The sequence below is a fragment of the Anser brachyrhynchus genome (genome assembly GCF_964034855.1).
Source record: "Anser brachyrhynchus genome assembly, chromosome: 9".
In the NCBI taxonomy this organism is placed as follows: Eukaryota; Metazoa; Chordata; class Aves; order Anseriformes; family Anatidae; genus Anser; species Anser brachyrhynchus.
Window position 1 is genome coordinate 15,065,358 of NC_137703.1, and position 25,794 is coordinate 15,091,151.

The 25,794-nt window shown below is 40.1% G+C and overlaps 1 protein-coding gene across 8 annotated transcripts in view; it reads right to left on the minus strand.

Moving 5' to 3' along the window:
- The window catches only part of FARP2 (FERM, ARH/RhoGEF and pleckstrin domain protein 2), a 79,990-nt gene that overhangs the window by 14,677 nt on the left and 39,519 nt on the right, over nt 1-25,794 (minus strand). For 4 of the 8 annotated variants that reach the window (XR_013955136.1, XR_013955137.1, XM_080604968.1 and 1 more), the window contains 9 exons: nt 24,230-24,377; nt 23,654-23,749; nt 22,106-22,269; nt 21,895-21,963; nt 19,915-19,972; nt 18,925-19,174; nt 9,119-9,232; nt 6,594-6,772; nt 915-1,004 (listed from right to left, as the gene is read on the minus strand). Coding sequence is in view for 6 of the 8 variants with exons in the window: in XM_080604968.1 (XP_080461094.1) it covers nt 915-1,004; nt 6,594-6,772; nt 9,119-9,232; nt 18,925-19,174; nt 19,915-19,972; nt 21,895-21,963; nt 22,106-22,269; nt 23,654-23,749; nt 24,230-24,377 (1,168 nt within the window). In the remaining 2 variants the exon portion in view is untranslated. Of the gene's footprint in view, nt 1-914; nt 1,005-6,593; nt 6,773-9,118; nt 9,233-18,021; nt 19,175-19,914; nt 19,973-21,894; nt 21,964-22,105; nt 22,270-23,653; nt 23,750-24,229; nt 24,378-25,794 lie in introns of all 8 variants that reach the window. The other 4 variants (XM_080604970.1, XM_080604972.1, XM_080604971.1 and 1 more) reach the window with 4 other exon arrangements.

The window sequence follows — 25,794 nt, forward strand, 5'->3', positions numbered from 1 at the left end:
TTGTAGCCATGTACAAGTTATTTAGCAGCTCGAGTTGTGTGTCACATATGGCCCTTTATTTTAAATCACTTTTAGTTCCCAGCTTTCTGTCAGGGATGGGAACATGACAGAAATCCTCTGAGGTACCATATGTTCCCCAGCCTTTTAGGAAAGTTCTGGGAAGTCTGTAGGAGGAACCTCAGTGAGATGATGCTCGCTGAATTCTCACAAAACACCTCAACTGACGACGTATGGCACAAAGAGCACAAACTTCTCTTTGATGAAATTAAAGCAATCATTTGTAGAAACACAGCAGCCACATCATGTTCAAGTCTGGAATAAGTAGAGAAATAGCTCTTAGAGAAAAAGAGTTGGAAACAAAGTTGTCATCCAAGTCATCCAAAGCTGTCATCCAACTCAGTCAGCTACTCTGGTCTTTCTCGCCTCCTTAAAACGAGGAGGGGTAAAAAAAATAATAAAGGACTAAACCTCTCAAAACTCCATGGATCCTTAATACTCTTTGAAATTGTCATCTACTCTCATCATCTGAAGGTTCACAAGGAATCCCAAGGTGATGACAGCTAGATTATAAGCAGAGCTGACAGCAACAGCAATCGGTGAAGCTGAACACGCAACATTTTTAGGCTATCCTGATGTACCTCATGTTCAGAATTTTCTAAGAGAGATTTTGCCTACACCACGAAATTATAAGATGTAGCTATTCGAGCTAATGATAAGGAAGTCTAAAGACAATATCTGCTCTCCCACACAAGGGCCTATATAACAAGGAAGGTAAGACCTACATGGCTCAAGGATCACGCTTTATTGGAAGACCTTCTTCTTCTGCTATCTGGAAGAAATTCCAAATTCTTCCAAATTAATTATTACGAATCTTAAGAAAAAGAAAAGCATTGAAGAAAGCTAAAACCCCTTACCACTGTAATAACTTCCAGGTCCTTTAAATATGTCCGTTCTGTAGCAAGAATCTCCTTCGCTATGAAGTATGCCTTGTCAGTTGGATAGCGCTGAAAGAATATACAATAATCAATAGATATTAAAATACATATGCTGTATTTATTACTAAGCACAAGCTCAAATCTTGCATACGTTCTTCCTTGCTGTAGGAAAACAGAACTTCTTATTACTAACAGGACATCTCACATGTTCTCAAACACTGAATTCAATATCAAGTATTTCAAGATTATTAAAAATAGTAATTGTTAAACTTCCATTTCAAAATCAAGGGAGTACTTTACAAAGATATGGAAATGGTTATTCCAGATTTCCTAAACATTTACATAATCAAATGAAGTACAGCAGATTCCCAGCGCTGCCCTTTTCCAGAACTAGTCTATTTCCGTGTACAGCTTTCATTCCAACCCTCTGAAGACCACATTAAGCTCCCACAAAAATCAGACGGCATGGGCTGTTGGCTGCATGGCTGATCCACAGTCACGAGAGCATCACACTGCTCTGCCAATGCGATGGCGGAGGTGCAAGAGCAGGTGGTGGGTCCCAGGGCCTTCCAACACTCCTGTCCCCAGCTGGAGCACTGCTTAACCTAAAAATGCAGATGCACCACAGCTCAGGGTCGAGCAAGTATCCTGACAGGACAGATCTGACAGTGCTAGTAAGTGTACCACAGAAAAATCACCATGTAAACACCTTGAAATAGGAAGAATATTTACACTTGGAAAAGGTTCTCCCAGTTTTGCAAATGATATTTTTTTCAGCGTAAAAAAACAAACAAACAAACATGGAAACGATCACTGTATTCCATCACCTTTGCAGTCAACTTCTCCCTGACGCCAGGCTGCTATTTAAAGAAAAGAGAACAGAATGGACATGGAAGCACAAAGGAAGGAAATGGTGCAAACAGATGTTCAGGCATTGCAACGAACCAAAATCAGAGTTAGCAAGAAAACATTAATAAAAACCATGAAAGTAATATTAAGAAACTAATCACGTTTCAAGCTAAGATGCTGCATTGTTTCCTCAACTCACTGCCGTTCCTCAGTCCTGTGCTGAATCCTCGTGTGGTGAAAGTAAGTGACGGGTAAGCCATCCAAGTTATGGGAAAAATCTGTCTTCACCATCTCTGTTCGTCTTGTGGGTAACATCTCTGATTTTTTTCTTCTCCCTTTTCCTTGTATGTATCAAGTTAATAAAAAAATCTCCTTTTTATTAATATTTATGTTATATTGCATCAAGTAAAGCCACTTCAGTTAACACTGGTGAAATCATGGAAGAAATGAAGAACATGGAGAAATCATGGAAGGTCAGTTCACCTCCAGGGAACCTCAACTGGAACAGACACAGCACTGTACACTGAAACTGCTTGCTGTCGTCATGGTTAACAGGGACACAGAGAATCCTGTCGTCATGGTTAATGTGGGGACACAGAGGAGAACTCGAGGTTGTTGAACATTTGAAGTTCATTTTTTTCCCCACCAGTACAAAGCCTGATGGAAGTCTTACCTTTATCTGTGCTGTGACCTTATTTTACAAAGTGTTTCTAACTTGAAATAACAGGCAATGTTCTTGAATATAAAATCTAATTAGCTAATACATACATGCCCTGATTAACCAAGTAGAAGGACAGCAGCATTGCTACCCTTAAAATCAAAGCTCTATTAATAGTGATTTCCAAGATTACATTTTTCTTACACAGCAAGATTGCAAAAGTGCTGTGAAATTTCACTTAAAATATTGGCTTCAGCCTGTGCTTGTTTCACTTAAAATGCTGCCTGTGGAGATTGACACCTTTGAGGTCTCAGCAGCTGGCCAAGCTTAAAAACAATTACAATTTAAAAAAAAAAAATCCCCTCAAGGATTATAGTTTTTATCCACTAGTTTCAGCCCAAAAGAGAACTCACACTGCTTAGATATCAGACTTTGCAAAATGAGATGGAAAGGATTGGACTTCAGCATTTAGAACAGACAATGAAGATACTCTTCATTATTTCCAGGCTATGTTATGCCTGTTATAAGGATAAATGAGAACAAGCATTCAGAAAAAAAACAAAAACAAAAAAACCCTGAACTATTAAAAATTAATAGTAGAGCAATCTGCCAAAGCTATAAACTCATATGCCAACCTACAAAATAACTGAAACTACGAGTTCAACCTTATCTACTACAGAACAACTTATTTGTATCTGGATACACCTTATGATACTCCGTCTATTACAGTGTTATATCCACACACAAATTACTGAAGCTTTTCAAAATCTAGCTGGCTTTGCCCATACCTTGTCCTATATCTGCCTTACAAACGCAGCACAAAAGGCCCCATTTTATGACCCTTCGCACTTATACCTCGAAAGAGTCTAACTTAGACAGCAAGGCTGAAAGTTGGGGTAGATGGGTGGAAACAACCCACAGAATTTCATCTGAACTCCCCGTTACGTGTTAAACCTTCCCCTCTCCTGCAAGCATTTTTCACAGCACGTTCACAATATGGGTGATTCTTAGCAGCAGCAGCACACAGTCTGATGCAGTTAATCTGGAGTCTCCAGAGCTGTCCTGCCAAAAGCTCCCTGTTCCTCGCGTACACTGCAGCACTTGGCTCCTTGTAGCTTCAGGACAGATCACAGAAAGGTTACCCTACCGTTAGAGAACAACCACAGGAGAACTGAGCTTTGGAAGCACTAACACCAGAATAGCGTCTTTGCTCTTGGTGAGATTTCTGTATATTTGCTGCTTTATTTCTGTATATTACCTGCAGCAGCTGAGAGGCTGATCTCAGTGTGTAGAGATCTCCATGCCTTTGAACAGCACCAATCCATTTTGGGAGCAAGCACAGGTCAAAAACACCTCTCTATGGGCTTTGGCAAAAAACAGCTAGGTAATAAAGCAAGTTAAAAAACAATGCATTGACAATGCACTGCCCCTTAACTAACTGAAAATACTTCTTAGCAGGAAGGCTGGATAGCATCACGGAAGTATGTGAATAAAGACATTCAAACCTTCTTAACACCACGTGAAGTCCCCATCACCAATTTCACAGTATGTTTCAGAAAAATAATAGGGAAGCGGGGCTTGAGATCAAGGAGACAAACCAGATACTCTAATTACTGGAGCTGGTGCACGACATCAAGTCTGCTTGCAAAAAGAACTGAGATGAAATGAGAGGGAGTAAGCTTGCACCTGCTGGCACCAAGAAGCACCCAAAGACATGGTGAAGACAGCAAACAGCATGGGCCTGTGGACTTCTTGCCCGAGGATCTTGACAGAGGTAAGATTAGAACGTGAGATGGAGAGAGCAGAAAAGCAAGAGCAAAGAGCACATGAGGTAGTTTCTTCTTGAAGGCTGCAGCGTTGCCATTGACTCCATAAGGAACGGCGCTCAGATGGCAAAGCCTTACATGCACTGTAATGGAACGCCCTGGTTCTTTCTTGAGTACAAAAGATACCAAAAGCCTGGCTGATCGCTAACACTCTGCAAAGCAAGCCAAGCAAGGCAACTTGCAGAGAAATGGTCAGAAAAGTCTGCTGTTGGGTGGACTTCTGTATCTCACTGGCAAAATGCAGCGCTCTTAGGAACGTAGTTTGTCAGACTCCATATACCATGCCCTTACAACAGCAAAGCCTGGTCATTTGTTATCCAAAAAATAGTCAAAGATTGTGTGCATCTGTGTATGTACACACACGCCCGCACACACAGACAGTTCTCCCAACTGCATCTAAATGCTCAGAGTCACTGCTTAAGAAAAATGAGCTGGCTGGATTCGGTTTCAAGAGGTTCCTTCCAGCCTCAGCAATTCTGCAGATTCTCATTACTGCCAGCAACAGTTACTAACGCCTGGTAACACGGTACAGTGTGAGTAAAAATGAAGCTCTGAATCACACACTGGCATCCAGTCATCTCTATCATTTTGACAAACTGTGGAGGCACATGAAGCCAATGCTTACCAAAGCACAAGTACAGATGGCAGGGTGAAGTGGTTTATCAGCTTTGCTACATACACCCAGAAGAAGACTGCTGAAGAAGTTCCTGGGAGACTTCAGTCTGAATTTGAAGATTACCACTACTTAAACCTTTCAGAAAGGCTCTACAGTGTTCCTGTGAGCAAGAGCATACATAGATGGTGCACTGGGGAAGAGAAGCTTCATGCTCAGTGGTGCTGAAGCACAGGGTGAGGAGCTGAAGTTCCAAGGCAAAGGCAGAGAAAGGCCTCCAGAACAAAAGCATTTTAAAATTACAATTACTTGAAAAAAGTAGGGCTGAATCCCGAATGCTACACGGGGGCAAGGAAAGCTCCACACCACGAAAACGTGCACCTCCCTCAACTTAGCAGCTTCCTGTGGTGATGCTGTGGAGTTCCCAGTGTAAGTAGTGCTTATTGGTAGTAAAAAAGGAAAGAAAGAAAAGCAGTCTAGACTAAGGATCAGCAGCTAAACAAAAGCACATATTGAAGACCCAAACTTGTTCCTGCTTTGAGACTTCTTGTACCCGCAGAGGTCACAATTATTTTTGCTTACCTCTTTATAGAAAAGAAAAGAAAAAACAACTCTCAAGCCCCTGCAAGGCCCAGAGCTTTATCAACCATTCACCAGACCAAAGAACCAGTCACACAGAGAGTAGCTTCAACAATATAGCCACCTCTGGTGAATAAGCCCATGACTGACTAGGTGTAAAAGGAATCACCTTAATGCCTGCTGCTGAGAAAGCTGCAGTTGAGATCACGTCCTCTACAACTAAAGAGGAGACACCTCAACACTGCTCTAAAGGTCCTGTTAAGATTAGAAAGAATGGGTTGGAGGACTGACATACATGTTGCGAGATTTTACAGAGGTAAAGAATATAAGAATGTACATTATACATTAACAAATGTTTGCTCTAAGCTACTCTCTATGTGGTACATTACATTACTTTAGAACACATTTTTTGTGAAGTGGCAACACTTTGCACTGACAGCACGGTCCAATAAATTGACACAGATTAAATTTGACTGCATTCAGCAAAGACAAGGCCAGGTTCAATGTTACCCCGTGACATAATTCTTCGTTATTAAATCAGGCAAAAGCAACTTGTTTCCAAAACCTAAAACCATCTCTTCCCACACCTTTTCAATGTACTACTGTGTTGAGAATCACCTTGAACGTTTCACTTCATGTGTCCTTTCAAATAGTTTCAGCACAAGGATGAACCTTTTTTACATTCTACCATAACACAATTACAGTCCAAAATGCATCAAGTGCACTGTTTTATACCAAATATACATCAACTGTTCCCCAAAAATAGCTCATCTTGGGAAGCAGCATCTCATTTCCATTCTAAGGTAGAAAAGACAGGTTGTGAGAAGAGCTTCCTGCTGCTCTGGGGCCCTCTGCAGTGAGCTCCTGCTAAAATACCAGAAGGTCATCCCAGCAACCAAAACAGAATCCACCAAGACCAACAAGGCAGGGGGAGACTCCTGCCCTAACAATGAGACAAACAGGCTTGATTAAATCTTCAGCACTGGAGTTTTTAACATTAATAACCAAACACACTCATTTTCCCAAAAAACATAATGCAATGAACATTCAGTGACCAGAAAGCATAACTCCTCACCTGAAATGATCATTTCACTCATTAAGTGACTAAATTATCTGGAGTGTCATTATCTCACCTTACGTTTCATTTCGTCATCCTCTTCTATCCTGGCACCGCCAGCATCACTGAGGACCGGACTCAGAAGAGGAGATGAACCCTGGCCAGCTGCATTCAAATTCACCTGAAACACTGTGTTCAAGCCCAGGGGACTCTTCAGCACAAGTGAGGAGAGCTGAGAATGGTCCACTGGGAGGCCTAGAGGGGAAGAGAATGAGAAGATGGAGCGGAAAAAGAGAAAAAAATTTTTGAAGATACCGTGTCTAAGACAATTACCCACTGTTAGTGTAAACCATAATTGCTATTTCAGAATATATATATATATATATATATATAAAGAACATACATCCAAATACTTAAGCATGTTTTTCAAAGTAAACAGAGTTTTCTGTGCAAACCAGCTGTTACATGGCTGTGCAGTAAGGATAGATGCCTTCAGAACTACATTTAGTGGTAGAGATAAATTGCTTACAGTCTAGGAAGAAGTGCTCAAATCCCACTGGATTTTGTTGCATAACAGGGTTCACAACATAGGATTATACTGCAAGTAGCAAGAACACACCTTTTAATTCTTCCTTTTCTAAAATAAGAATTACTTTTCACCCCAGTGAAATCTAGGATAAATCCTTGTGCTACTTCCCACTCCAGAAAAAATCCAGAAGACAAAGCTAGTAAAAAATACTTTCTGAACTCAGGGAATCTCCAAAACTGTATTCATTGAAGAGAAAAACAGTTGTAGACTAAAAGGGACCACGTGACAGATTTCATTCCTGGCTCTTCTGCTATGTGTATAAATGGAATAATCCACTGATCTCAGGACACCGAATTTGCAGCACTACGTAAGATGAGCATTTTAACTGGAAGGATACAACCCTGTACACAGCAAAGCATGTCCGAAAGAGGAGCAGCATGTGCTGCTTTGCTCTGGATTGGTAATTTTATTTTTTTTAATTTTATTTGTGGACCCTTTAAAGATTTCCAATACTTAAATAAAGCACCACTACAGTGAATTTAAAGCCCATTACTAGTAAGTAGCTGCTGTCCTCCGTTTTGCAGACTCCCTAGACACAACATGCAGACACCTGTGGGGCCCTGCAGTGAGCACGACTGCAAAACCTGCTTTTTAGGACCAAACGAAGGCAACAGACACTCCAATTATTCACACTAGAGCCATGACATTCCTACCTAAATTGAACCTTATTTTTTTTTTTTGACCTTCCCTATGATAAACAGCCAAGCTTCATCAGATCAGACAACTAAGCAGGCACTCAGCACTTCAGTATCTCTCACTTCTACTGCACTTTTCAAACGTTCAGTCACTCTTGCAACACTCCCTGGCATTATTTTTTGCATTCCAGGCAGAAAGCAAGGGCTAAATCACCTGACCAAAGGCCAACAGAAAACCGAGAGCAAGGCCAAAAATGTAAGCTGCATTATCAGCCCTGAGCTTCGAGCTGCACCTCCCCAGGCATCAGCCTGAGTAGCTCCTGCAGGCGTTCCTGAAATTTCCTTCAGTTCTGATTTTCTTGTCCTGACAACTGCTCACTCCTGTCCCCCAGGGAATTCCTACCTGCCCACAGAGAGCAGGCTGACATCTCCTACACTTTCCTTACGTATTATCACTCCCACTGCAGATTCAACTTTGCACGACTTCTTCATGAGACCTCTGTATTAACCCTCCCATTCGCTTCACTAGTCGTCCTCTCCCCGTTAGCAGACCACTTAAAAATCGCCTCAAAAAATCTTTTCGGACACGCACACCCCACGGCACACGTGCTGGGAGAGAAGTATGAGCTTTCTCGTTCCCAGCGGGCAGGAGCCAGCTGCTGCTCTTTGGCTCAGGAAGCAAAACCACTTAAATGCGCAGTTGCGGCATGACAGTGACGAGGAAGCTGAAGTGCGTAATTTTCACATTGACAAATGCAGGAAGCTAAACAGTGCTGCGCTCGGTCACCTGGAAGAGATTCAGCTGATTAAGGCTGCGGAGTTAACTATTAATACACTAGCCAAGCAAAGGCATTCTGGAGCGCACGTTGCTCCTGCCTGTGCATTTCCTTCATTCCAGCTACTTTTAATGTTAACACCGGGAAGCGACAACGTCTGACATTTGTTTCACCCATGCGGGGCCAAGAGTCTGTTGGAAGGCTGCTTTTCCATGTCACGGACGGTGAAACAGCTTCAGAACAAAAAGGTAACCAGTGCTAGAGGGCAGGAGGCCCTTTAAATTCCTGGAGTTTAACACGATGTGGCCACACGTTCCAGAAGCTTTCGTATTAGTTACTTCTGGGTAGACAGACCCACTGTTCAGACATGCGGGAAGCAGAGGGATGTGATTTACCACAGACACTCCACCGCCCGCCTATCTCCGTCAAACCATCTGGCTTTCACTTTGTCACTCCGTCAGGAGAAGACGGCCATTAAATCTATTTAAAACACTCATTAGCTCATTTGTATCTGACACGGAGATCCCTGTTCCCTGCAGAGTAAAACGAGAAGCCCAAAGCAAGGGCCACGGTGCTGGACGCGAAGGCAGAGCTCCCTCACCCAGCACTGGCACCGGGGCCTTCTCTGTGGCAGCTGCCCGGAACATGGCCGCCCTGCTGCCCACACACAGCCTCGGCTCGCTCCCCAAGGATGACAAGGCACCGGAGGCAGACTCTGTAAAAGGGACATTCCTTGGTTAACGTGCCATCCAAAGTTTGGCTTTTCTAGGAAAGGCTGCAGACCATCATGCAGAGCTGGGATGTTTTTTTTTAATTGTTGCTATGTTTGGGGATTTTGTTTGTTTGCTTGCTTTTTCCACTGCTTTCAGCAGGCACTGAACATAGAAAACTCCTTGTGAGGTGGGACAACACAGGTGGGAAGGTGACGGTGCGGGAACACGTCCCCAGACAGCACGGCCCGCAGCAGCAAGGTGGGCAGGGGCCTGCTCGCAGCGGGGCCGCCCAGGTGCGTTCTGCAACTAGCAGAAACCACTTCTCTACAGTCAGCGCCCAAGGCAAAGGTCTGAAATCGGGGAGCCCTGCCGTGAGCAGGAACGTGTTTCTGAGCAATGACGTGGGTATTTCCCTACGTAAAGGAGACCCTCAGACACACGACTGCGTTCTGTGCTTTCACATCGCATACAAACATCAAGACATGGGAGTTCAATGTGACATTTCACATTCTCTAAATAAAACATTTAAGAACATGAATACTTTCTTAGTTAATTATGCTATATGGTTAAAACTAAGTATCCTTAGGCAAACAAAACCCGGGTTTCATAACAAAGACCAGCGTGAATATAATTAAAAAAAAATTCACATCTAACAGTAAAACATTCCATAAGCACTGGATTTGATGAGCACAGCCACACACTTCAGTGAGAATGCCAGCCTTATCTTTCACTGCTACCGGATAATACTGTCATTTTTTTTTTAATTATTGTTTACCTTGCCTTCTTTTGTCCAGCTCAAAAATGTGAAAGCCTCTACCTAATATACAAGACTATGACTCAATATAAACATTTTCTACTCTATTTTTTTTTACTGATCTTAAGTATATACAGATGTGAAGATTCAAATTAAAATTTGAAATAGAAAAACATTTAGAGTATTGTATGAAACCAGTCATAGAAGGTGCATTATTGGATTATTTTAGGTCTACTTTTAAAAACCAAACAAATCAAACTTTAGGCCAGCTGCTATAACCATTACCTTACCTTGCATTTTCATCAAGAGTACTTGAATCACACCTCTCTCACTGGCATTATTAAAGTTAGCATGCATTTGTGTTTTTTTATGTTTGTTTCTTTTTTTTCCTGTAGTTGCATCTATTTAAATTCACGCCCTATATCCAAAATCCATTTGTAATAAACTAGAATTGTCCTTGCAGAAAAAGCAGCCACACATTTCTTAGTGGCCTTGCTCACAGAAATACTGCAGAGATCTTCTCTAACCTGTCAGGCATTTCACAGGGAATTCACATCTTTGCCCAACGCAAACCTCAGATGTGGGTAGTGGAGGAAAATTTTGGAAAACCACTACCTGACATCAGGGACTAAGCATTTGTGCAATCAGCAACAGAGAAAGCAAGGAAGAAAGCAGAGGACAGCCAGGTCTTAGGCCTGACTTGTCAGTGAGCCAGTTTTGGTACCACATTAGGGACAGCAGTGGGGAGACGTGCTGGGGAGATCCAACCACCTTACTGGTCAAACTTCAAGAATGAAGAGGAACCAATATATGAAAAGTTACAGTTAGTTTCTATGAAAAGAAAGAAAAGCTGAATATGTGGAGAATCACTGGCTAGGTTACACTTAGCCATAACACTGACCTTTATCATTTGAACCATCTAACTTCTGTTGTCTAAAATCAGTCATGTGATGTTCACCCTAGTAAACTGCTAGTTGTCCACATATGTACCCACTAAGATTTTTTTTTTTTGTTCCAGTTATAAAACAAGCTAAATTGAAGCATACTTATACAAAAGTTAGGAGAGAATACTTCACGCCTTTGTTCTCCCACACATGGAAACATCAAATAATTAAAGATTTAAAATTGTGTGCCTGAGTTTTAATTGTGGTTTTAATTTTAAAAGTGGTTCTGGAAAGCCAGCATGCTAAACCCAACAACTCTCTTTCCTGTATGCCTTCAGAAGCATGTCAGATGGCATTAAGAAAAGAAAGTTTTTGTCTCCCACCCATCCTCTCATCAGCACTGTAAATCTTTAGAAATGCAACACAAATGTGTTTCTTTTTTTCAGTGAAAAAATCTGCTCTTTAAGAAACGTTCAGATCCACCAGGAAAAGGGAGATGACTGAGGTGGAATTTGAACTAAAAAAAATAACTGTGAACATAGTTATGCTGGCTGAGAAGACTGAAGTTTGATTTTCAGATCACAGAAATCAAATGTAAGATAGATCTGTCCTGTCTCGCATTGCAAAGATCACTGCCTAGACGTTTCAGAAAATAGAAGAGAAGCACACAGTTCACAGCTCCATGTGCTTTCCTCTGAGATTAACACCATTTAAAGTGTTAAAGGTTCCCACTAGAGGACTAGACCAGTACGTTAGAGCACTGTTTTTGCTAATTATATTGACTAGCTTTTACTAAAAGTTTAAAGAGAAGCAGACTTCATTTGATCTAGATGGAGTCAACACAGGGTGAAGGTTTTGGCATCACTTCTCAGTTATTTTTCAGAGGATATTTCCATTCTTCAGTCCAAATTAAAGCACTGCACATAAAGCTACGCTTGAACATGAAGCTTGATAAAAAATAAGCTCAAGCCAATATTGACCTGTACGTGTTCAGATTACTACTTCACACAAACCTCTGCAGCACAGCTGATGTGAATGGTCAAGGTTTGGACCTAAATGGTTTATTTGTTGCAGGTACATTATTTTCTTGATTATATGTGAATATTGGTTTAACTTTGCAGGGAAAACAGTCCACCAAATTCAGCCCCTGTAACAAAGTAATATGACATGGTAAGTTCTAAAATCTCCTGATATTCCAAAGGAAGTCAGTGGCAATTTGGTTAAATAATTCCTCCTTGATGAAAAACAAAGTGCATTAGAGTGGGTGTTTTTATTTCTCAGTAAATATCGTATTGAGAATAACTCCAAAAAAATACACAAATTCAAGTTAGCCCAGAAACCTGCTCAGTTTACTTATATGCGTACTACTGACTTTTTTTCATCAAATGCTTACGTGATCAAGGAAAAGATTTACCCACATCTTTATCACAAATTCCTGAAGGTGAACTCTGAACCTGGAAAATATGAAGCAATCAACTGTCTGCATACCCCATGTTTAGAACAAAGGATAGGTCTTCTATAAAAACAAATATACAGAAGACAGTCCAAGGGTCATATCGAGCTTAAAAGAATATGAATCCACAGTAAGATTCCACTCTAGCAATTATATTTAATTTTTACTCCCATTTCTATTCCAAACAAAGGTTTGCAGAAAACAGTAATCTGAAAAACACACACCAATATTTGGCTGTGCTGGTACTTTCAACAAAAGGATGTAAGAGGAAAACTGCCTTGAGAAATCTGTTAATAAAACTCTAAGATGCTTTGGCTAGCAGAACAAATATTCATTCTATTTCAAACACAAGGGTAACGAAAAATAAAGCTAAAAAGCCCATGATGTCATTTATATCCAAGTTTTCCTTATTTTATTGCATAAACAATTAAAATTATGAATTAGTACAAATCTGCAGGTTCATAACTGGCAATCTCAACAGACACAAAGATATTAAAAGTCCCAACATGTAATTCAATAAAACATTTACTGTATAAAAGATAAAAATTCAAGAGATCAGATAAGAAATTCCAGCCCTCTTTGTTTTCTTAATGTAATCCTTTCCTGAAAAGAGTAGCACCTAGTAAACTGGGGATTCACTCTAACCAAAGCACGTGTGTATCTGTACATATTGATAAATAGGCATTTCTGGTTTCTTACCAAGCTGCAGAACTGTCACAAACCACACTCTTGGCTGCCATCTGAGACTCGCATATTCAAACAACAGTAGAATATTGTGACTTTAAAAAATTTGTAGCAACACCTTCCCACAAACCAGGTACAATGAACCATGTTCCAAAGCTACAGCTCGCTCTGTGGTCTAATTCTGCAATAGCCCACAAGCAGATAATAAATTAAGTGGATTTTATGACACACGTTTGGAACTGTAAAGTCTCCCCATCTTCATACAGATAGTATATACGTAGGCTCATACATATACACAGCATTTGGACAAGTTCAATGTAGGATCTACTAAATATAGGTAATGACAGCTAAAAGTCTACAATGAAGATTGTGTTGTGTATTCATTCACTCAGTCGATACCTGATAATTATGGCTTAGAACTTTTTGCAAAATGACAATAATGGGAATGACTTACCGACAGGTTTGCACCAAATTGCGTAGAATAATGACTTTTATTATCTTCTCCGCAAAATCTTACCCTTATCAAGGTTTGCAACTAAACAAACTACCACCACCACCACAGAAAGAAACCACCGACCAAAAAAGAAAAAAATACAAAAATCAACCCTTAAACAAAATCACCTATGATCACAATTCAAATATACACAGGAAAAAGGAAATCAATACTTGGTATTATCCAGCGAATCTGAAATTCACTGGAAATTAAAGTGAAGGTTGAGAGCAAAGCAACGTGTTGCCCTATTCCATTCTAGGATAAAATATGGTAATTCCTGGGAAATATACAGCAAGTATTACTCTAATAATGAATGAGTATTTTAAAATTACAAAGTATACACACAAGCAATAATACAGGCTAGTAAGGTTTACCAATGTTTAAACGGGTGGCTGATAGGTCAGAGAATATTCTATGACCAGTGTTATGTGCAAATTAAAAGAGATCCACTAACTACAACATACACGAAGATCAAAATGTTCTCGTGTAGTGCTTTACATTTAATAAATGCACTTAAGAGCAGAATGGTTGTAAATAGGCACATACGACAATATAGGCGCAGATTAACTTATCCTTTTAAGACACTCATTTCTTCATGTCTTTTAGTCACGCTGCAAGGCGCACACTGAGTACCGCAAGAGAGCTAAATCTACAAGCCTAACTCACTTGGAAAAGCCAAGAATATTGACATACCCTTTATGGCTGCATATATTTGCTGAAATAGGACCTACCCAACAGAAGGGAATACAGAAGCAAAAGGATGGAGAACAGGGGCAATGGGTCAATGGCTTGCTCCCCCCTTCTCAAGCACAGCCGTGCCCGTTGGTGCACCGTGTGGAGCAAAAGAACAAACCTGACAACCCCAGTGGTTCTTTCTACTGGAAAAATGCAGCACTAGAACTGCACGTCAACGACAAATCTAAGTACTTTGAAGAGCATGACGTCCCTCCAAGCCTTCCAGAGGCAGGGGCAGAAAGTAAACATGAAAGAACATACCTCCATGAACGACCACATCAGGGAGAGGAGAAGACACCCATTCACTTGCCATGGACAAGTGAAGTTTTGCAGCCAGGGTTTCACCTGCTCCTACCACAGTTCCTCGTATTCCTCCTTCTCAAGGTGAGCATGCACCATAAAGATCTCCTGATTCTTCTTATATACTCTCCCCCCTTTTTAATATCATGATCCCTGCAGCAGCTTTCACTGCTCGGGATCCATGGGGGTCCCAGCTCCTGATGCTGGCACTGTTTCAGCACCTGCCAGCACCCCGCTCATCTTCTTGACAAGAAAACTTGGGTGCTCAGGAAAAAAATGAAACCAGTACGAGGAACTAAGTTTAAGCAATTTCAACATTGTAAAAAGACAACAAAACAACCCCAGGAGTAACTCGGGCAGCACAGCTGGTATTCAGGACATAACCGCACTGCACCGAAGTTCACACATTACCTTACACTATTGAAAGACTGCGTACAAACAGAGAAGGGAAAGCCCTTCCTTCTCTCGCCCTCTCCTGCCATATCAGGAGGTTGCTGGGGGAGAAGAGGATGCCTGGCATGACTCTAATGCACCTGAACAACTGGTAATTGATGCGTAAGTCACTGTGCAGCACTCAAAGGCAGGCTGGTTTTTACTCCCGTCTCCATCAGAAAATAAATCTGAAATCACTCCTCCGCAGGAAATCAAGAAGCTTTTCTCACAGCTTTCCTGCTACAGGGAAACTGTGACATACAAACTAGATTTTCTCCTCTTCTGTGCCTATGTGGAAAACTGTAAATAAAAGAAAATAGCCAATCATGCAACAGTAGGCTTCAAAAGCCATATAGATCTAAAAATCAGAAAAGGCCAGGAAAAAAAAACACCGTGACAGCCATAAGCTACCAGTTACCAACAGCAAAGATGTAACTAGCAGGTGCCAGGGGCACAGGAAGTAGTACTGAACCCCTACAGAAATAGCATTCCAGCAGGGTATCAGCTAGTACTGAACTCTAGCTCCTTTAACCAGGTGTGCCTGAGAAGCACATGTCCTTTCTCTGCTTCTCCACATCCCACACCTGGGAAAGGAGAAAGCAGTACACTGCCTGCAAGTCCACCACAGTGTGCGATCCTAGCAAAGGACACTGGTTTTTAGGTGCTGACCAGCATTGTCTTTATGCAAGCATCCCCACTTCAGATACAGAGCAGAGTCAGCAGATGTGAAAGATCAGTGCTCCTGGTGACACACTTAACTAAAACCTTAGCCTGAAGAGCCTCGTACCTGGATCAACGCTCCCCTTCCCCACACCCATACCCCAGCCCGTCCTCTCCTGTGGTTAGACACATCTTGCTCTAAAAGCTAACAGACCGGGACCCTAGTCACTCCAGCTCCTTTAAAAAACAAAATGGGTATCAGATTGAGACTCTTACTACTAGATTTTTTAAAAAAATCCCTGAGATTTAAAATTGCCAACAGAAATTCTGCATAGCTGCAAAATACAAGGAGAAGAAAAATATTAAAGGCACTTCTTGGGACTGACTGCTCTGAAAGACAATATATCAGCAAGCCTCCTCTCAGGCTTACCAAGCGCACTTATTGAAATTACAGAAACAAGCTTTTTTCTCTTCTTAAGATCTTTGGAAATTCTAGAGAATTTAGTTGGATTTATTCCTATATTAAGCAACTGTAACATATTTAGAGAGAATGCTTGTGATTGAGGTATGAAACATAAAACAGACGCAGACGTACTTATATGAAAATAGTTCTATCTTGATTTTTGCTTTTTGAAGATCAAAGACATTAAAGGCTGCCTTCTAAAATCTTTATCCACATTTTAGTCCCTGACCCTACTACTTGTAAGAGAGTTAGTAGACAGAAGTATTTTTTCTGATTTTCTTTTTCAAGTTACATAATGTAGTTGTGGGAAGGAAACCAGACCAAAGAAAAAAAAAGAAAGGAACCAGCTTTTGACACAGCTGAAGACCTCCTCCAAGTGCCTATTTACAAAAGTCACATCTATGACAATTTCCACAGGTATGAATAAAGTCAAATCAAGAGCTACAGAACACACATTCAACAGGGGAAAAAGAAAAAAAAAAAACACAACTCAACACACATAGCACTTACAAACAAAAAAGACCAATTAAACAGCTGCACATCCCTGTAAGTTCAAACTAGTTCTAAATGTGCTTTGATTTTCTGTGCCACTGGCAAATGCGACAAGTTTCTAATGGACCAACAGTGATCCCATTCAAACACAACAACCACAATGCTAATAAGTACCGTGAGTACTAATCATGTCTTGGTTAAGTACTAAGCTAGAAGAAATGGGTGACTAAAGGATGTTTTACCTTGTCATGTTCTACCACACATTGAGAGGAATTCCCTTGAATTTTTAGTTATCAGAATTTTGTGAAATACTGGTATTTTGTAAATGTTTGACTAAGAAGGAAGGTCTTTTGGCAATACATAGAGACAACACGTAAGAAAACTGATACGAAATATTGAATATAAAATTATACTTATCGCAGTAAGCTGCTTATTCTGGAGGCATTGATTGTACTAGTACTGCACTATCTCCTCCTTTTAATAAAAAAAGTCCATATTTTAAAGAAAAAGTTAAAGCTATCACCAGATTTCCCTGCACCTGTCTTTCCCCAGATCAAGTAGACTTTTATGAGCTAATTTGTAGGCACTTTTATGCAGCATAATTAAATAAAGAAAAAGGATTAGACAAAAATGCAATGGGGATTAAGTGCTTTCGCAGTCTATGCGTGCATCTCCAAAGTACTGAAAAGCAGAAGTGTACTTTTTTGTTGCTCGACTGTTGAAGGCACTTCGTAGTCAGAAAATACAACGATTGTCTTCACAAGCAGTTTTGTTGGCTCCCATTTTCATTTGATCATGTTGCATAGTTCTGTATCTTAAAAATATCTTTCATAGTTGACTTGAAGATTATCCGTTTTTGTTTGTTTTTTGATTGTGGAAAAACAACAACACAAGGACTCTCACTGCAGTGCAGGACAGCAGCTAATTTACTGGATGTGGCTGCTCATTAACAAGCATCTGCAAAAACAGCTGTTGTGTTCAGCATATTATATCACTCTTACAGACGTGTTCCTAGCCAAAAAAATCCTTCAACACTATAGTTTGTGATGAGTCTGCATGAGTGAGCTGATGGTTCTTAAGTTCTCCGAAATCAGTGGTTTTTCCTACCTGTAGTATTTTGAGGACACTGTAGCTTGTTATGACACATTCTGGATGTAGTTTGATGCATATAATGCAGTACCAGAGCTAGGATGCTTTAAGAGAACTGATGAGACACAGGAAAAAAAATCACTTATGGTATGTGATTTAAAATCCAGCCACTGGATTAGAGTTTTCTTGTTTAAAGTGACTGACATCACACCTTTCTGGCTTCTAAGCCTAAACAGCTTTGAGAAATCCCTCCTAAAAATCAAGAATCAATGATTGACATGCGCCTTCTCTGTCCAATCTTCCTGAGTGAGATTTTTTAAATTATTCTGAAAGTCAAAAGTAAAGTTCTCACCAGTTGCTTGAGCAAAAGGATTACTAAAGACAAGGTTTACATCCAGTGGTGCAGCAGTTTCAGAGTCCCAGGAGTCTGTATCTGTACTGCTAGAGTCTTCCGTGGTGGTAGGTGGATAGCTCAGCTGTTCTAGCTGATCAATGATGTCACTGAACTGGAAGGCTGAACTGGACTCAGAGCGGATTGAGTAGGCTGGGAAGTTCACCATCGAGCTCGCCTCCGAATGGTTAGCGGAGCTGTATGTGTGCAAGGAGGACGTACCGTTTAGTGGTAAATTATTGAGGGAGCTGCTCTCAGAACGGTTGTTGATGAGCGAGCTCGTTTCAGAAGGGCTCAGGAGGCTTTGCATTCTGCTTGCTTGTGCCTTAACCTCAAACAACTCTGAGGTATCTGATGGCCTCTCATTGCCATTGAAATCACTCTCTTCTTCAAATTCAAACTCGTCTTCCATATTCATATCTACCGCTTCTGTTGAGTACCTGTCAGGGCTTGACTGAGAAGAGACTGTATTTTGTTGAAGGGCATCTTTAGTTAAGCCAGGCAACTCTGACGCATGCTTTGAAAAATCTGAGCCCTTTAACTCCAAACCGCTGTACACGTATGAAAATGCCTCAGAGCCCCCAGCAAAAAAGGAAATTTCTGCTGGGTCGTCATCAATAAATTCCTCTGACACCTGTAACTGTGAATTTGTCAATGTGAAAATAGGGGCACCCCTACTGCAGTGCTGATGCTCTTTTTCAGCGACAAAACCACCTGTGGTAAAGTCATCCTCATCATTGTCATTTTTACAAAGAGCCCTACTCTCCTTACTGCTCTTCTCTATGTCTAGATCTAAACCACAACCACTCTCAGCAACAGGACAAGCAGGGTTACAGTTTCCTGCAACACTACCAAACCCAACACCTTGGAATGACTGGAACGTGGGAGATCCGGGCTGCTGCATCAATTTCCTCCCTGTTTCTTCTACAGGCGCTGCAGTATTTTTCTCCGGAATCCTTGTGTATGGCACTCGGGGGTCCAAAGAGGAAGGGCTGGTTTCTGCAAAGACGGGCAGGACAGTAGTAGGAGTGGCCGATGAATGAAATGAGTGGAAGGGGACAGTCGCTGAGGCAGGAGACCCTGGGGTTCTCAAGCCCTCAGTGAATGCAACACTCTGAGGAAAAGAAAGTAAGAAAAGAACAGGTAACAAGATTTTTATAATACAAACAAAACAAAACCAATGTCTGTCTCCTGACGCAAAAACAATGCGTGCTTCAACAAAGCTCACCTTATAGCAAATAAAACTTTGCGAGTAGAAATAGATCAAGCATCCCCAGTAAGAGGCAAGATCTTTTTTCCCCAAATTCTGGTAACCAGATGGAAAATTGAAACCATGTATTTTATAGCCTCTGCTGAATAGCATAAACAACAGAAAATAACACAAAACAAAACACAAAACAAGAACTGCCAAATCTTCAGTGCTTCCTTAGCCTCTCACATGTAATGCAAGCACATTCAGTGAAACAATAAACCGTTGCATTTATACGTTTATTTCTTGCCTGTGGCTGTAGAAGGCATCCATACAATGAATTCAAGACTTCCACAAAAAAAAGGCAGATAGTAACTGAACACAACCTAATCCTCTGATAGAGTAACATACTAGGAACTATGACATCTTCTGAGTTAAACTGAACTCTGAAAAGGAAAATATTCACCTTAGATTCCATAAGCTACAACTATCAAAACTGCTACTACTTGCAAAAAAAGAAGAAAAATTACGCATCAGAGACAAAGATTAAACAGTGCAACTGATTCCAGACAAGAACTGCACTTAATCACCTTCCTATGCAGTCACCCTGGAAAGGTGCTTGTCAGCTCTACTGATTGCACTGCCTACAGTACTGCAGAACTAACCTGTTTTGGCACGTCTGTGTTTGAAGCATGAGAGGACACTCTGACTTTGCTGTGCCTCCTGCAGAAAAGAGAGCATCCTATGAGCATCCAAGACATCAATCAGCCTTCTCCCTTCCCTCTTCAGCTATTTACATTCTAATAGCCAATAAAAAAAGTCTTTTACTATGTTCTGTTAATAACTAGTTCAAGATTTTAAAATTGACAATTGTTCTAAATTGAACAACACAGGAGTAAGAAACATACAGAGAAGCAAGATCCAGATCATTCACACCACTGATCTCAAAAGCAACACGGGGCAAAAGGATAGATTAAATAGCAGATTTAGATTATTCCTTTGTCCTCACTATAAACTTCTAATTCATTCTGGTTTTGAAACTATTCATTTGTAATCTGTAACAATGATTATAAATAATATTTCAGTCAACCATCTATTTAATGGCATATAACATTCTATATGTTAAACTCAAAAAAGTGGTATCCTGCATCACAGTCATGGTTAAAGTTATTCTATGGCAATCATTTACTAGAAAATCAACCTATCATAGAATCATTCAGGTTGGAAAAGATCCTTAAGATCAAGTCCAACCATCAATCTAGTACTAAACAAGTGACACTTGTCATCCAGCAAAGGAGCTCAACTGTAGTCCAAGACATTAAGTAGATGAAATGCAAACTTTCTGAAATTCCTATTAAGCTCTTAGAAACTTTCAGATAAACAACTGTGAAGAGTTTCCCACATGTGGATAGAATGGGCTTCACAGTCAAGTTTAAGTGACATAATTTCTTAATAAAAATGCACACTCCTCATGTACGTGTTTAGAAACAAATGACTATTTAAGGTCACTCTTTCATACTTGCAGAACCCAAGACCAACTGTATGCTCTACCACAGGCTACTCGTGTGATTTTAAACACAGTCTTAACTATGCTTCAGTTTTCCATCCGTACATTACTAAACACAAGGTCAAAAAGGGTATGTATATTAATTACTGAGTATTGTTTAAAATTACTTTGCTGTACATCATATCCTACACATCAGGTAATATCTGTAAATATCAGTGATTGTCACCATCAGTATTTAGATTGACCTCAGGGTGCAACCTCTACGCAAGAGAAATGACACACTACTGCCCAGGGATACTAGTTGCATTACGTTCTGAAAGTAACAATATGATGAAAATTGTGTTCAAGAATTGAGAACTATGACAACGCCATTTTGGATTTAAGCTTGAGTTTGATGTTACTGCCTCAGCCGTTCTTCGGTGTCCTTCTATCAAGCCACTCTAATTTCTAATACTGCAAAGCAATGACGATGAAGTGATGAGGACTCAATATTTGCAACTTAATACTGCCAAGAAAGGAGACCACTCTCCCTGTGGCACTGTTCCCAAATTTATTTTGGACTTTTTAGAGTCAAATCAACTCTAGCAGTTATTGTATTGCAAAATAATTTGAATAAATATAATAAAATGAATAACTCTTTCACTGCCCAGTTAGCAAGTTGAACTGTCTTACCTTGTGACAATATAAATACTAGGACACAGGAGACAGGGACACAATAGGTTCATCACTGTTAATATGTGGAAGTACAACATTGAAAAGCATCAGGCTACATCAGCTTCAGGAAGAATGGATGAAAACAGGGCGCTTAATTACCACTACCCCTTGCTCAAACACATGAACAGGGTGACATACATGCGTCTTCAAAATACACTGAACTTCTAGATTTCTAAATCACACGCTGCCCACTTAAATTAAAATGCAATACTGAAACTTTTATATGCTTCTTTACATCGTAATGCGATTACAAGTTGGCAAAAAATTTAGTTCAGCTACCTTAAATTTGAAGCAGGCCTTAGTAATGAAGAAGTCAGATAATGAAAATGCCTCCAAGAATCATTTAAAACCATTGAAATTTAAGAAATAAGGGTACTGTGAAAATCTCAACTACGTTACACCTTACAAAATAATTTGCATTTACCTTTCATACGGAGTTTTTCTCATCCCACTGTCCTTAATATAATCCACTAGCTGCTTCTGTGTTCGTCCACTGTCAACCCATAAAAGAACAAACATTATGAAATGCAGTGAACAAAAATTATGAGATTATTTTAGAATACTTGTTCCTTTTGATCTCATTTTCTAAGATACAAGTAATTCAGCTTTAATAAATTCGTTATGTTTCTTCATACCTGTATCTGAATGATGACCCTCTGGTGAAGAAGACTGCTTTAGCCTTTGGCTTTGGCTGATCAAAGAGCCTAAAAAATGTATGATATTCAACACAGATTTTCCAGAAGTTTTTACACTCATCCCTACTTCCCAAAAGAAACTCCAGCGTATCTTGATATGGGCCCTGGGAACAGAACACAAAAACCAAGTAGCACATAAAATGGCAACGGAATAGAAAAGGAAAGTACAAATACATCTCAACAAAAAGGCTCAACTACAGTGAGATACAGTACTCTGCTAAATCACTTCTCATATGCTTTAAAGCAATGGATATGATTTTGAAAGCAGTTTAAATCGTTTAATAGCTTTCAAAAATATTTGTTAACATGGAAAATGGAAAAATGCTTAAAATGCACTCAACTAAGACTTTAGTAGCATGCTGGATATATTCCATGTTAAGAAACACTGATTGTAAAATTTGCAATTTGAAAGAAATTAAAATATTGAAGTGAATAATTAGTGATTTTAGAATACTTTTTCCTTAGAGGTTCTGATGTTTGTCTCTCACTTCATGAGATTTGGAAGAGGCAGGAAAACGCTGCATACATCAGAATACAGTTATCACATAACATTTCTGAGGGTTTCTTTGTGAGACATACGCAGCCAACCTGTCCCATTTCAAATTTCTGAGCTACACATATCTATATGATGCCCATATATTTTTTTTCCATTCTAATACAACCCTAAGTTGAACATAAACCTGTATTACAGTGTGGAAGTAACAAAGGAAGCACCAGTAACTCTGATGACATCCGCAATAAAAAACATCTATTGTAAATCAGCCAAGCATGAAAAATAACACTTCTGCTATACAGACATATAAAAAAGATAAGGCTGTAGTAAGAGTAATCACGTAGTTCTTAAAAGTAAGCTCCAACAATATCATCTCAGCCAACTACTGTTTCCTGAGGCATATCACGTTACTTTATTCATATCTGAATCAAGAGATTATGTACCAGATTTTTTTTTATTCAAGCAGCTTATATTCAACAAGTTCCTGGATAAAACAGTCATAGAAAGTAAACGTCTTTTGTATCAGCAGTGTACTAGATTGTTGTCCTAAGGAGCTACAGTCAAAAGCACTCCCTAACAAGTTTTTATCTGAAACAGAAAGATTTATTATGTCAATGCTTAATTTAGCTCAGCTCAGTTTGACTGTAATGGAACAGAGGGCTCATATGAGCCATTTATATCCAAGAAAAATATTAAATACAACTTTTTCAGAGTAAAAGTATACAGACATTACACACCAAATACTTTATTTCAATTTTTTTTTCTGTCATATTTACACACATGTATGCCTATGTCAGAGATACAATGAGGCTAATACACAAAGCTAAAATCTTTGATAATGGACATGGAATGAGAAAGTAAAGATTTTTACTTGAATAGTGAAGCCAAGCCTAGTTTTCTGAAAATGTTTTAAAAATTAAAAACTCTAAAATTTTTCGTAAGAAAAAAAATATTTTTTTCAACACTGACAAGTCTGTTATTATGGCAGAACTTACACAGACCTCTGGGTGGAGTTTAATAAGGAATCTTTTCCTCTTGAAGCTTAGTTTTCGGACCTTTGACCAGTTAAAGGTATTGATTTTTGTATTGCCCTGAATTGAAACAATAATAGTTAAAAGTTTGCAAAAGTTTCAGAAGAGCAGCAAACAGAATTCTGATGCAGGCATATACATACATGCTTGTGCACACACACCCCATCCCATTCTGTTCTATTCTTATTTCTTGTAACAATATCCTGTTAAGCAATTTTATCTTTTAGTACAAGACTAACTACAAAGCTTAATGTTTGTGTGTCTCTGAGCAGACACTAGAAAACTGAATGGAAACCTAGAAAGTTGGAATGGAAAAGAACATTGTAACCCCACAGATATTCAGGATATCTTACCGTACAAGCAAGATTAGGGTTTCATTTTACTTAATACAATAATTTGTGGGCCTAAATGAGACTTTGTTGACCATAAAAAATGTGCTAGATTTTACAATCAGACACACTTGAAATTAAAATGAGACTTACTCCCAAGACACGCTAATGAAAAGAGACAGATGCACCTGGTAGGCTCTGCCCACCTTACCTGGAATACCAGCACACCCATGTGTGAAACAGCTAGGTTAATTTTTGTGCCCTCACGGTCAGATGCAAGGTGAAATCTGATGCCATACATCTCCAGTTTCCGAGCAATTTCAAGCACTTGGAAGTCTGATTCAGCAGGAGTTTGACCTCTGTCATGAGGAAAAAAAAGAAAGTTTTAAGATCAATTTGGTTGTACAACACTGACAACATAGCTAAAATACTTAAGTCGTGACTCTGGCACTAAAGCAGAATTTGCTGTCTAATCCAGCTTGGCAGTTTCACTTCACGTTAAGTACTATACTGAGATTTTTTTAATAGCAGGAACATGCAACAGCAGATGACCAACCTAAAACGTCCCACAGACCGAGGCACTGAAACAAATGCTAACTAGTTCAGCTTCAGCTTTTTCAATTTAGGAACAATAAAGTTCAGCAAATGAGAATTCAATCCACAATACCCCTTATTCTTCTTGCTTGTATACACATTAATAATAACCAGGCAAAAAGTGAGAGATGGAAGTCTTACGTAACCAGCATGACAAAAACAAAGCAAACACTGCAAGAGTTTCAGGTAGGGTTTCAGGATTGCATTAGAACTATTACGCTAGCACGTCTGGGTGTAATCCTCTCCCCCAGTCTTAGGTGTTTTATTTCCTCCTTGTCAAGGAATCAAGAGAAGGATTTTTAGAATCGTTTCTAAAGTATCATTTGTTGTTGAAATAATGTTGAAACCATGAGGAAGATCGATACAAACACGGCATCCCATTTCTGAGCATGCATAAAGTCCAAGCAAGTAGGAAGAATATTACAGATCCTGTCAAGCGCCAGTCACAGATTCAGCATCTATTTATTTCCCTGTAAGTTTGCTAAGTCCAGCACGTGAAAATTTATTTTCCTGTACTACACCATGTCCGGTATTTCTTTTCCCACAAATTTTTCTCCACGAGGGGGAGTTTGCTGGGTTTCTGCACATTTTCCAGCTAGTGCCTCATGAGCAGCAGGCTTCCTGCAAGCAGGGGTGGCTGCCGTCAGGCTCCTCTGCACAGTGAACACAGGAGCAGAGGAACCCTTCGAGCTGGAGACACGGAGCCACTAAAACACCTTCTTGGCCCTGACACACAGGTGGGGCAGGGCTCTCAAGCCACTGAGACAATAATTGTGAGGGCCAGGACACCAAAATATGGACCACCCCAAAACGTAGCTCTTAAAATCATCCACTGGAATACCAGTCCTCATATTGGTGAGACGTTTTCCTTATGATTCAAAACTGCTTGTATCATTCTGGGTGGGTCCAGACTGGAGTTTTAGGATACTCCGAGAGGAAACAGAGCTGCTGTGGAGATCAAGGAGCTCTTGCTGTACAAAGTACTGCCATTAGGCTGCAAAATAAGAAAGCCCTTAATGCAAACACAAGCCTGTTGGCACACTGAGTGCCTATGGCAGTCTCTAAACTAAAAGCACAGCAAGGCAATGCTGCAGGCCGATTTGGGGCATAAACGTGGTCCAGGAGAGCAGGCTGTGATAGCAAGGCTGAAGGCCTTCTCCAGCACCAACACCGCAGCACCAC